Source organism: Haliaeetus leucocephalus, unplaced genomic scaffold, assembly GCF_000737465.1.
Source record: "Haliaeetus leucocephalus isolate CR32 unplaced genomic scaffold, Haliaeetus_leucocephalus-4.0 Scaffold140, whole genome shotgun sequence".
NCBI lineage: Eukaryota > Metazoa > Chordata > Aves > Accipitriformes > Accipitridae > Haliaeetus > Haliaeetus leucocephalus.
In genome coordinates this window covers 8,260,023-8,273,324 of record NW_010972576.1, presented here as the reverse complement: position 1 = coordinate 8,273,324, position 13,302 = coordinate 8,260,023, and the positions used below count along the sequence as shown (strand labels likewise).

Here is a 13,302-nt window from a genome sequence, read left to right as displayed (position 1 = left end):
CTGTCAAAGCAGACACAAATCTTGCAGTGGGGTACCACCATCTGACAACCTGGCTGCACTAGAGACCACAGTTCATGTCACCACTAAGGAGCACCAAAAATTACAGAGGTAAAATAACAACACTGTCACTCTGAGGGAAAAAATGTCTTCCCTGAGTTTCATCAAAATACCAAAATAAAATTAGAGGGGGAGAGAAAAAGGAAAATAAAATCTGCAACCAAAATAAATGAAGAGTAATATATTATCAGCTTGGTTTGAACTCCTTTTGAAAGGAATTGGGCAAGGCTGCGAGAGTCAGAAAGGATTACCACTGTCTTCAGATGTAACAATTACATTTTTACAACTTCAAGATCTCAGAGAGAAAATATACTTACTTCAGCTAGCAAGTATAAGATACATATGCACCAAAACCTTCCTAGATGCCAAACTGAATATCTGTACTAAACAGCACAGTACAGAATGGCATTAAAGCTGTAATTCTCCCACTTACCACCCTGTTTCCCATCAGTAAGCACCCAGCTAGTCACTGTGACTCCAAGGAGCCTTCTCATGTATTTGAACTCATGCATAAGAATCTTGCTCAGGTAAGTACAGTAGCAAGGTACAAGTTAAACAGCTTTGGCACAGACAGAATATTGAAAAGACTCATTACATAGGCCCATTCATGCATTTACCAGGAGAAAAATCTGACTTGATTCTTAAGACTCTGAAGAACTGCCAAAGGAGCTGTAGCATTTAGAACCATAGAATCATAGAATAGTGTGGGTTGGAAGGGACCTTTAAAGGTCATCTAGTCCAACCCCACTGCACTAAGCAGGGTCATCTTCAACTAGATCAGGTTGCTCACAGCCCTGTCCAACCTGACCTTGAATGTTTCCAGGGACAGGGTATCTACAACCTCTCTGGGTAACCTGTTCCAGTGTCTCACCACGCTCATCATAAAAAATTTCTTCCTTATATCTAGTCTGAATCTCCTTTCTTTTAGTTTAAAACCATTACCTCTTGTCCTATCATTTACCTAGGATCTTCATCTGGAAATTTCCCCTAAAGCTCAGGAAAATATTTCTGACATGGAAAACAGTTGGCAAATTACTGTGTCTGCTTCATGACAAAACAAGATCTGTAGCTCTAAAAACAATTTAACAGCAAATAATATCTTTCAAAAAAAACCCAAAAACCAAACCCAGAAATGTGACGGCAGCTGAAGTACAAATGTACAAAACAGCTTTAAATTGGCCAGCTCAGAGGGGGCTACATGTTGCCATCACTATTCTGAACTGCAGGGCAGTCCTACCCAAAGATACCGATCAAACGAAGTACATAAGCACCTGCTTAACTTTACATTTTATAAAGTAAAATGATGCATCTGAATTTCACTACTTTTTTCAACCACTAGTAGCACATTAATAGTTTTCTGTATTTACACATGAACAGCACAGAGCAGCAGAACATTGTCTGCTCGGATACACATGTCTGAGAAACTTCTTTTTCCACACTGCCCCTTGTAGCATGAGCTTTCAGCTGATAGTTTGGCCAGAGAAGCTGAAGGTAAGTCGTTTTAAAGCATAACATCCAGTTCAATGGGCCATGCCTCCTTTCCCATGCTCCCTTGTAAGAACTTGAAATGAAAGGGAAGATTCCTCATGTCATTGCTCTTTCCCAGCAGCTGATTTATTTATATTTGAATTCAGATAGGAAGGACTAAAATTAGGACTATGCAAAGAGAATACACTGTTCAAAACATTCAAATTGTTTTAGCATCTGGGCATCTTCAAGAGCAACTGACTGATTTATCACTACAGCAACACAAAAAGGCCTTGATAACTTAAACTGTTAAGACAGCATGAGGGTTTTAAGTCTTGTATTTCTACAAAATATAACAAAGTTAATGCAAAATCCTAGACAAAGTGGAGGGCCCAGAGGATGAAGTAAGGTAGAGCTCATATTTCTTGTTTTTCATCCTGACCTCACACTGACATTCAGACTATATATTTTCTCTGCATCACAGTCTGTTAGGGAGTGGAATGACAAAAGCTACAAAGGGGTGCTCTTGCTCTTGCCACCCGAGTACTGAAAACGTGCTTTGCCAAGTGCAGAAAACAAGAAGTCTTGTGCATTGTTCTCCTATAAAAAAAACAGAGAAATTCCTCTGTTCCAAAACGCATATTTACAGAAGAGCAGCAAACCCTTTTTGCACTTTACCAGCCTTCAAGGCAACACAGAATAATAGCCAAAACACCTAACAAGGACTACCTCTTCCTTCTGCAGGTGCTATAGCTTCACCAAACAGGTTCCTTCATGCTTCTTATGACAGGGGTGTCACTCTCAGGCTGCTAAAGATATGATGTTTGCTTCGCCAGAGCCTTCTCTGCTTATTTTGTGGCTATCACATTACTCAGCCAAGTGCATTCCTTCTGAATGAACAAGGTACAGATTTTGCCCGGTGCACAAGCATACAAGAGTTAGCAATTACCTAGATATCACTAAGGAATTACTTCCTAATGAAATGTTTTGAGCTTCCAAGAAAAAATACAAGGGAAAAAAATTGGCCTTTTATTCCTCCAATCCTGATAACACCTAATCACTGACACTTCAAAGAAGCGTTAAGCTTTGCTGTTACCACTTCTGGCACAATTCTTTAGTGCTTACAATAAAATTACAGTAATCAAATACAGTACATTATTTAAAGCTACTAAACAGTTTCTTTCTAAGACAAAATAACATCATCAGTCAAATATTATGCAAGTCACATTAAAGGCTTTTTTTTTCCCTGCCCAGACTTAACAGTTTCTTGTGTCCTGAAGGTCCTGGATATAATTCCACTGTGGTTTACAATATAATTATTTTTAGGTTTTGTAACTGTTTAACATCTTTTTATCATTAATATGTATTTTATCTGTTTTGGATTACACATGTAGTAATCCAAAATCCTTACGTAGTTTTACAAAGCATTAGTTATTCTAAACATACTCTGTCCAAGGCCCTGAAGGCAGCAACTTCTCTTTACAAGACCTCAATGGCTGGCCACCACTCAAGACCTCTGTGATATGCACAAATTTGGGAGGTATAAGTCAAAACCACTCAGGTGCACAAAGATAAGCATAAAAATCAAATCATCAGTGTTAACTTCCATAGAGATAATTACTAATACAAATAATTATAATTCACCTGTGCAGATCAGCCCTGCACTCAAGTCAATGGAATTCAACATTTGCCAAGGGCTTCCTCTTGCTTGATATTTACATTGGAGAGAGATGACCTGGGAAATTTAGACACAGGAATTGGGATCTGTATTGCTTCCATTAAAACTAGATATGGGGAAAATGATCTACATGTAGAAAGCACAGGGTGAAATGAGAGAAGTGAAAGGTATGCTGATGTTTCACAATGCTTGAGATTTTCTTGAAGCCATATGCTTTCACACCCCTACAATTACTTTGAAGGTTTCGACAATATTTACTGAATTCCCATTCTATAACACGCAAAAGTTTTCCAGCAAGATGTTTCTGTTTCATTTCCAATATACTTGTAAGAAATGTTGGTTTAAAGATACTAATACAATTACGCTGTTTCATGTGAAGAAGTTCAAATATATTTAATCTGCTTAAGCACAAGCTTGTTTCTTTTTGAAAGAATTCCAGAGCCACAAGTCATATTTTTAGATGTGAAAACTGGAAGAGTAGCAAGGGTTAGAGCATGTTTCTGAGACCTCTGAGTACATAAGACAAGCATGATTTAAGTCTATGTGTTTAGAAGACATCACTAGTCAGGTTGTAATGAAAAAAACCAAGCACACCAGAAAGCAGATTAATATACTTGCTACTACCAATAAGGTGTAGGAAAGAAAATCTAGGAGGTGGCATCACTCAGCTTTCAAGCACATACTAAACAGATAAAGGAGTTTCCTTTGAATTCATAAGGGGTTATGAAATGCTGAACTGCTGATAGTAGAGAAAAAAGCCAATCAAACAACAGTGCGGGCTTGTCTTTTAGTGGAGAGAAGGCAAAAATGTACTATGCTGTTTGAACTAGCCACAAAAATTATTCTGGATTTCAGCACAGTATTTTGCATCCCATTGCCTTTCCAATCCCTTAGTGTGCAGAGCACCATACGACTGAAACACTAGAATAATGAGATGCTAACAGTATTTCAAACATTAAGTCATTGTAATAATACCTAGATGATAGGCAATATACTGTGTTAAATTTTAAGTACAGGTACACTAGATGAAATGGGTTGATCACCAGACTATAAAAGATGCCACAGTCAGATACAGACTTAAGCTATAGATCTGTACCAAGATCACATCCCATCTAATCTACTTTAATATAATCCACTAGTGATATTTTGGGGTCTTGGGGTTTTTTTTGGGGGGGGGGAGGGAATGTTTTCATTTTCTCACAGTAATAGGCATGCAAGCTAGGACTTTATAGACAAGTTCAAAGCTAAATTTGTATATACCCAGAGAAGCAGAAAACTAACATAAATGGTAAGGAACAATAATGATGTTGTATTATCCATTGTCATGTTTTTAATTACCTTCCCCACTTTAAAATGTGCAGACCCCAAGTTTGTGTTGTGGTAAAGCATTTACCGTTACATTTTCTTCCTTTTAACAAAAAAAAGGTCTTTTCATTCTCCAAGGACTCAGTTGTTAAGAAACAACCATCCTGCCTGGTATTGCAAGACAAATGTTACTGCACATGCTGTGGTTATGATTCTCATCCAAGGCAAGATATCAAATTACAGTCTATTTAATTAAGTAGAATTTCCTTGGAAGACCGCTACCACACTTTTGAAGATGCCATCATATCTTATACCACAGCAGCAAAAATACTGAAAAATACTGAAATATATCAGAGGAGTAGAGCATTTAGGAATTATGTTCTTTCTAAAAATCAACTACTGACTAGAAAAACTGTGTGAGAATGAAAGGACTATTTAAACAAAAAGAATTGCCTTATTAAGCCTGTTAAAAAGTCAATTTCTCAGCATATAAATGCCCATTCCCTCTATATACCTCATTACCAAAAGCCCTGGAAAAAAAGGTAGGCTAATGAACAAAAGCAGCAGCCTAGCCTGAGGCCAATTTCTGCTTTTGGAAATGCCTATGTAACCACTGACGAAAAAGAAAGGAGGTGTATATGCATATCCACAAGAAAGAATCTGGCCTGGTGTTTAAATTGCACTTGTAAAAGATCATGTTATTTGAATAACTCACTGTTTAGACACATCAGGCATTATTGTCTGTTCTTTTTTCCTTGTATCCACTGTCGGCTCTACAGGGGTAAGTACTACAGCAGTACATGAGACTATCGACTGGTATGAGTCTTCCCGGCAAACTGCAAAGATAGAAGAAATCTCAGTGTTAAAGAGGAAACGCAGTTTGTACTTTAAATGCTTAAAGAAAAAAAAAATATAATCAAGTCATACTGTGATAAACAAAACCACAAATGATTAATCGAACTTCACTATGGTCACCTGCAATGAAAACTTCATTGTTTTTCACATTTCCTAAAGTGCTTGCCTGGCACTTTTTTTGCCATAGACTGATACCCCCATCATCGTTCACTAAGTTTTACCTAGCACAAGATCTGATGTCAGTCTGCTCTAGCTCATTGGTGTCTCTGAGTCCTAAAAGGACGTATATTTCCATGAATGACATCAGAATATGATGCAGTTCTTTTTCCTTTTTCATCATGAACTGAAAATGAGACTGGAAATTATGGATGATTTTCAGACAAACCTCCCACCTTCAAAAATTTCAGACTTTGTAAGAAAATAGATTTGAGAAAATCTGATTAGTGATTATTTTTTTCTTCACCTGTTATGTCTTACTTTAATCCAAAAGGCCAAATCCAAATGCTCTAGGAGTGATATCTGATATATTGATTCATGCTTTTGCATTAATACAAATTATCTATGTTTTACTGTGCTGGATGATATGACTTAGACTATATTTAGAGCTAGAAGAAAGATCATGTATTTCAGCTGAGCATGTGGCTCAATTAGCACTAATAAATGAATACCCAAAAGTTCCTGACATCCAAACAGACAACTATATTTGTTAAAAGTTATACATATTCTAAATTCTAAATTTCAAGTGTCACTAGTAATTTAGCATCTAGCATTCACCACTCCAATTGAGTTTGAAGATATAGATTTTCTTTACAGCCAAGGTGTACCTCTATGAGACAAATAAAAGCTGGAATTAGGAGTTGGTTGTATTAAATAAAGTGCAGCAACTTCTTATATTATACATTTATGGTACTATTATATATACACAAGAAGAAATGTGGTTACCTATCTTTTAAGCAGAAAGTCACACAGTATTTTTTATGTATAACATAGAGAACTATTTTATAGAGTGTACACATGCATGTACACAGCCAATAACATAGCCTGTAAAAGAAGGATGACCATGGCAAATTCTCAGCAATTCAAAACCAGAAAGAACTTGTTTTAAAAGTACACACATTTATGCAAGATTGTGACAGGTGGGAACATTGAACTGTGGCATTTATATATTAACAGAAAACTTGTTTCTAAAGACTTTCCTACCTTCCATCCTTCACAATCATGTGCTTCCTTATTGCCCACAGACAACATACCTTTTGCATAGTCTATGCTCCCCTTACAAGAGAAGCAAAACTGTAGTAAAAATTCATCCATATTGCCTTGACTGGGTCAAGAGCAACTAACTGTGGCATTTTACCATGAGCACTCAAATTATATTCAGCATGAATTCAGCGCATATCAACAAGATACACTGCATGCCTGACAAACACCCTGGAGTGATAACTAGTGATTTAAGGCAGCTAGAGAGTAGATTTTAAGGAACAGGTCAGAATGGGGCCGGATATTTCTACAAAGGTTGGAAAAGTGCAAACGTCTTTCTGTTTTCAGAACAATTCTGAGCCATTTAGCAAGCAGCACAAATGGCCAGAGCACAGGCAAATTCTGGCAGGAAAAAAACCTGTTTGTGGAGTACATGTAATTATGTTGAATTCATCTGACGTTCTCCAGCATTACTTAACGCTTGTATTTTTAAATATTTATGTGCACATTGTGCTAAGTGACTAAGACACATAAGATGACGAGTACTGAAACCTTACCTTCATTTTTCTTTGGAACCAGCACTACTCAAAACTTTGTCACTATCATAGACACCCATCTCCAAAACATGGTCATACCCAAAGAGAACTTGCTATATTGCCTACATGTATGCAAGTAGGATATGCATTACAGCTTCATGCATAACAAATTAAGGAGGGAACTAATGCAAAATACATTGAACCAGAGAGACTACATAAGAAAAAAAGAATTTTAGGTGATTTTTATCCTACTATGTTGCATGCAGCCAGCAGATCATCTACTAGCAAGGTGCTGTTTGGTAGGCACCAAGTAATGTACAAAATAGTATCTTCTCATTACAACCAGTGACTGAATATGTGTAAATAAGAACATTTATCTCTATTTGACTCTTGATTTACAGTCAAAAAATTTTAAAAAGATAGGTTTGTCAAAGGGTGATACTAATATTCAGTACCTGAATTTTAACCTGAAATGCTGACAAAAAAAAGGGGAGTAAAGGATGAAGCAAATACTTATTTTTCTCTAAAAGACCTGTGGTACCACTTGAATATCTAGTTATTACTTTAGAACTTGTAAAATGTCTGGTGACTACAGAAGCACCACAGGGTAGGATTTTCCCTAGATGAGCCACTGTCCGTCAGGGCAGTTACAAAGAAAGATAAAATAGGAAATCACAAGTAACAAAGAAGACACTGCTAGTCTCCTACCCTTTATAGAAATTTCACGAATGAATAAAACTGTGAAATTGCTTTTGTTTAATAATTAATGCTACATAGGAGTTGTATAATCCCCTAATTTACAGCTGAAGACAAACCCAGTGGTCACACAGTGATCTGAGCCCACGGAATTTATTATCCTCCCATTCTAGACAGCTATACTCTTGGTCTGGCTTTTGAAAACCACTACAATTCCTCCTTTTTATCTCAAGTCTCTGTGCACACAGTCATAAGTCATTATGGGACAGTATAATTAACTAAAATGTCATGAAATAGCAACAGCACAGCAGCAAGTAATTTTCACCTACTGGAGTGCATTCTCTTATTATCTGTTCATAACTTGCATTAAAAGAATGACAATGTGCTTGAATGTGGACTATCAACTTTAATATTGATGGGGATGGGCACTGTTTTACTTAAGGAGACTGTTTTCATTTTACACTTCACACTTCTCTTAAGTGTAGCTTCTATTCTACACCTTCATTTTTTTATCTACAAGTGGCTTACATTATCGTCAAAGAAGCCCATTAGTGATGTCCACATTTCATACTCTTCATGAATCCAAATCTCTTTGATCCTCAAAATATTACAAACTTCAGAATATCAAACAATTACACAAAGGGATTACCTCCTTTTACCATAAATCCTCTCATGTCCAACTTGCACTTTAACAGCCTGCAAGAAGTTTACAGATTTAGCCTCACCACATTAATTGGTAAGGAAAATAGAGAAAAGTAGATTTTTCAATCATCTGAGTTGGTGTTTGGAAAAGCCATCAATGTAAACAGCTGCCCCAGCCTATTACATTATTGCTGACATGAGTGTGCAAGTTAATTCCATGCTCACCACCCTCTGGGCACAGCCATTCAGCCAGTTTTCAATCCACCTCATTCTCTGCTCATCCAGCCCGTACATCAACAGCTTGTCTATGGGGATCTTATGGAACAGTGTTGAAAGCCTTACTGAAGTCATGGTACACAATATCCACTGCTCCAATAAAGAAACCAATAAAGAAAATTCTCCCATCTATCTGCTACATTTTTACAATGGCACACAAACATTAAGTACATGTTGTAGGTAGAGGTTCATTATCACACTTGCTGTTGCATACCTCTGAAGTGTGGAAAAAACTGTACAAGGTATCAACATCAAGCAAAACAATCAGCTAATTTTATACTACCTGTAACAATTTCTTTAAGTTTAAGAGACTAATATTTAGTATCTCTGAATGTGTTATACACTGAGTACCTTCTGAAAAAATCAGTAATTTGCCTACAAGTGAGATGGTATTTTTCAGTACCATCGCATCTCCTCCATTCATAATTCAACCATTATGTGAACCAGCTAATAATTGTAGTGAAATAATACAATTGGAGGAACATCTTTACTATGTATTATCATTAAAGAAACATATTTTTTTAAGTGAAATAAAAGACACTACATACCAACTACAAGTCATATAAAGGACAACTCTACAAAAAGAAAACAAACAGTCACTGTTATAAAAGATCTGTACTGCTTTTGAAGTTCCATGATTTCTCCCCAGATTCTTCAATTTATACTTTAATGATGCATACAGCTTGTTTTCTTCCATTGCCAAGTTTTTTAAAAGTACCCCATATGTTTATCACTAGGAGTGCTGGCTTGGATTTACTCTAGTTAGTTTAAGCAGTCTCAGAACATCATTCACTATCAAAAAAGATCTCTACATCTGGAGAAGAAAAAAGGTAGCTTTTTTTTTCCTTTGCTGTTTCTTTCAAGAACAATAAGAATGACTAATTAAACAGTTGTCTTCTATTTTGAACCAACCAGTGAAAAATTTTTAATTCCCTAAATAGTAGGACAGTAGAAAGCCTTCAACAGCTACTGAATAGAATGTATCTCTCCGGAGAATAAAAAGACTTTTAAGCTCTAGGGGTGTCATTTACAGCATCTATTTCAAACACTGTTAATTGCACACATTTTTTTCCCTTCTTTTTTTAAATAGAGGACAGATAAAATCTGGTTATCACCACTCACTATCAAAAAAAAAAAGTCCCCTTGACACAAGATGCAAGAGATAGATGAAATTAGCAGCAAGTACTACCTGCTTAAAGAAAACAGAAGGGAAATGTTCACATGCAGTGTGCAATGAAGCATAACGGATTTATGACACAGGAGACAAAAAACAGTGAAGTATTTCTGGATTTAAAAAAGCTGGGCACTTATTGTGACAATTCAAAGCATTTACACTTGTGCCTGTAAAATTTAAAATAATCAGCTCTCATCGTTCAAGAGACAGATCAAGTCCGGAAACAACTGCTGTTTTATACCAAAAAACCTTCTGCTTTGGTAAAAAACTAGGCTACCAGCCAGGAGCATGGAAGGTGCTAAATACCTTCCCATGAAATATCTGTCAACTGCCATTGTAGAAGACAAGGGACTGAAGCATGGGGGAGCAAGGTTTGGATCCCAAGTATCCAATCGCACATTCCTTTTGCTACTCTAGGCCAGAAGATATGTTTTAATTACTCCAGAGCACCAATTTTCAGTGCAGGCATTTACATTTTGGCACACAGTTTCCTAAACATGCCCCTGCCATGACAAGGCTCAGGAAATGAGCCACCCTCTGAGGTGCTCTGAACAAAGGACAAGGAAGAGCTACAAGACATGCAACCCATATGCAGGTTCTTCAGATAAGGGACAGACAGGACAAAGAGCTGTTACACGTGAGAAAGATTTTGCTAAAAAAGAAAACCACCCAAAAGCCAAACAAACAAAAAGGAATGGAGGATCTACTGTAAATTTCTCTAGTGATTAGTCTAGTTTTGAGGACAAGTGAAAAGCTGAGGAAAGAAAAAGGAGCATTTAAAACATGTAACTCCAGCTATTTTCCCAGGAAAGCTGCTGACACTAGATATAGTTTATAAGAGAGGATCTTGAAATCTAGTCTATTAATTTTGATATCTCCAGTAAGAACTGTGGTTAATCACCATGCTAATCCCTTCCTCATCACACAGACATGTCCTCTGATATTCTTGGTCCACTCAGTGGGCTCAGAAAAGAACCACTGTTCAGACCTGCCTTCATCAACCACAAACACCACTTGCATGAAACACTTCAGCAAAACCAAGTGTATGATTTCAGTTCCATGCCGTCTTTCTCAGCCCCAGAAACACAACAAAGTCTCTTAATACCTTGTTATTAAAACTCTAAAGCCCAAGGAGACTTTCAGTCTTTTTAAAGCAACACAAAAGGTCAAGGTACTTTGCCCATCTACTTAAAAAAAAGCCTAATATTAAAAAATAATCATAATAAAAGTCTAATTTTCCTGGTGCTTGATTCTAGATTTGATGGTGATCTTTCAGGAAAAAAAGGAAACTAAATGGATCTCCATTTTATTATTAGTTCAACAGTTATTCTAGGGCCTCTTGTCCCTTAGAAAGCTACATTTCACAATATTGGCCAAATGAATACTTAAGAGAATGAGACTATATGCTTACAGTCCCCAAAGGGTTTGCTGTAATAATTCTGCAATAAAACCACAGGCCCAATTCTTAAACACAGGGTAGTCAGAATCAGAAATTTTGCAATAGCAACAATTACAGGCCCATTACGGGCAAATGAATTACTTTCTATCAGGTTCTTACGTTTCCTGGCTCTTTTGTAGTATTCAGGAAGGCTGCACACACATATCTGCTTTGTGTTATCTACACTGCTACCCAATGGTGAAGGGTAAATAACGCGGCGTTAAGCAGGAGCCAGGGAATTCTTCTAACACACCAGCAGTTCTGTAGTGATTATCTGCACCCTTGCTTTTGTACCCCAAGTTAGTTTGTTGTCACAAGCCACAGTGATAATATGGTAATAGCCACATGTGAAATTTGGGCCTACTGACTTGTACTCTACGTGTAAGAAATTAAACTGTAAGAAGCAGCGAATGCTGCTTCTTTTAATAGTAATGCTTAATGGAATGGTGCCGTTACTGTTGATACTGAATGGAAGGGTATATACCTTGATCACCTAAGAATGCTACACGGACTGCTAAAATAATGACCTAGATAACAGTAACACTGGTGGCCCACTTCTTGCACATTTTCTGTTAAGTACGCCGTATTGACAAAACGACTGTAGTTTGGTCTCTCTTGAGAAGGACAGGGTAGCACCTTAACCCCTGTTCAGTGTTCTCAAGTAGCCTCTCCCAGCTTACAATAACTTGCAGACGTGTTTGAACAGAGGGGTTGTGTCTGTATTTGCTAATCCCTCATGGATTTTATGAATTTGTTCAGTTATGTTCTTGTGCAAACTTGTAGCGTCCACAGCACCCTGTAGAATTCCAAAGCTGAACTATAGGTTACGTTAAGAAATAGGAATTAGTCCACTTTAAACTTGCTTCCAGCTAGTTTCATTTGACTCCTCCAATTTTAGTATTGGAAAAGACAATGCACAGTTCCCCCTTCACTTTCCACTCAGGATTTTACAGACTTTTGGATGCTTTGCCAGTCATCTCTTTTACAGGCTGCAGAATCTGCTTTTGTTCCTATATAAAACCTGTTCCATATCTCTGGCCACCCTGCTAACCGCTCCACGAACAACCACTCCTTGTTGTAGTTCCTGCGATAATGGATCACTGTAGCAACACCAGGACAAACTATAACTGCATTCACAGAAAATTAAATAGGTTAGTTTTTCAGCTGTAACTACTATACACCTAAAACATTCTAAGTATATCCATTTATGCTTGAGGCTGCTTCTAAAATACTTTCTTATTCACAGTGACCTACTAAAAGCAAATATTGTTCCAAGCAGCCTACACAGGAAGTGAAAAAACAACCTTTAAATATAAAAGCATATTCTATATCCAGTAGGTAGGTATTGCTTCTCAATATCAGAAAACATTGTTTTAGTGTTAACATTAGGACTTTTAAAATAACAACTAACTTTCATTGGCTTTTGGCAACACTGTTTGTCAGGGTGATGTCACAGTCTTGTATTTTTAGCAACATAGCCTGTGACTTGTCTTGTGAAATGGATGTGAATAAAAACCATGTGCATAAATGAGGGAAAGGTTGTGATGAAGGACTAATGATCTGAGCCCCAACAATATTTCTAATTCTGTCAAATTGCAGGAAGTTTCATAATTTAATGGTATGAATATCCATTAGAATAAAAAGTGGAAGCTTAGTCATTCCATCCAGGATGCATAGTAATAATCACCATGTGATCCAAATAAGTGCATTGGTTTATTCACAAAGAGGCTTAGAAGATAACTGGTTAAATTAATTTACCATAGAAAACAGCCGCAGGTGGGTTCCTGGGGCAAAGGAGGCTCACCCAGACCTCCTCTGCCAGTAGCAGATCTGCTGTTCTTGGCCTGTACATAACCTGAGCTCTCAGACCCCTTGGTACTCCTGACTCGCCAACAGAGCCACAAAGTGCAAGGCTGCCTGCAGGAGCTCTGGCTGGGAAATAAGAAAGAAAAACACCACAGTCCCGGGTATGGAAGAAAAC

General features: G+C 37.2%; 1 protein-coding gene across 1 annotated transcript in view; it reads right to left on the bottom strand.

Moving 5' to 3' along the window:
* CCSER1 (coiled-coil serine-rich protein 1) overlaps positions 1–13,302 on the bottom strand; it is a 635,129-nt gene that overhangs the window by 521,003 nt on the left and 100,824 nt on the right. The window contains exon 4 of the mRNA XM_010586161.1: positions 5,223–5,343. Within this exon, the coding sequence (XP_010584463.1) occupies positions 5,223–5,343 (121 nt within the window). The remainder of the gene's footprint in view (positions 1–5,222; positions 5,344–13,302) is intronic.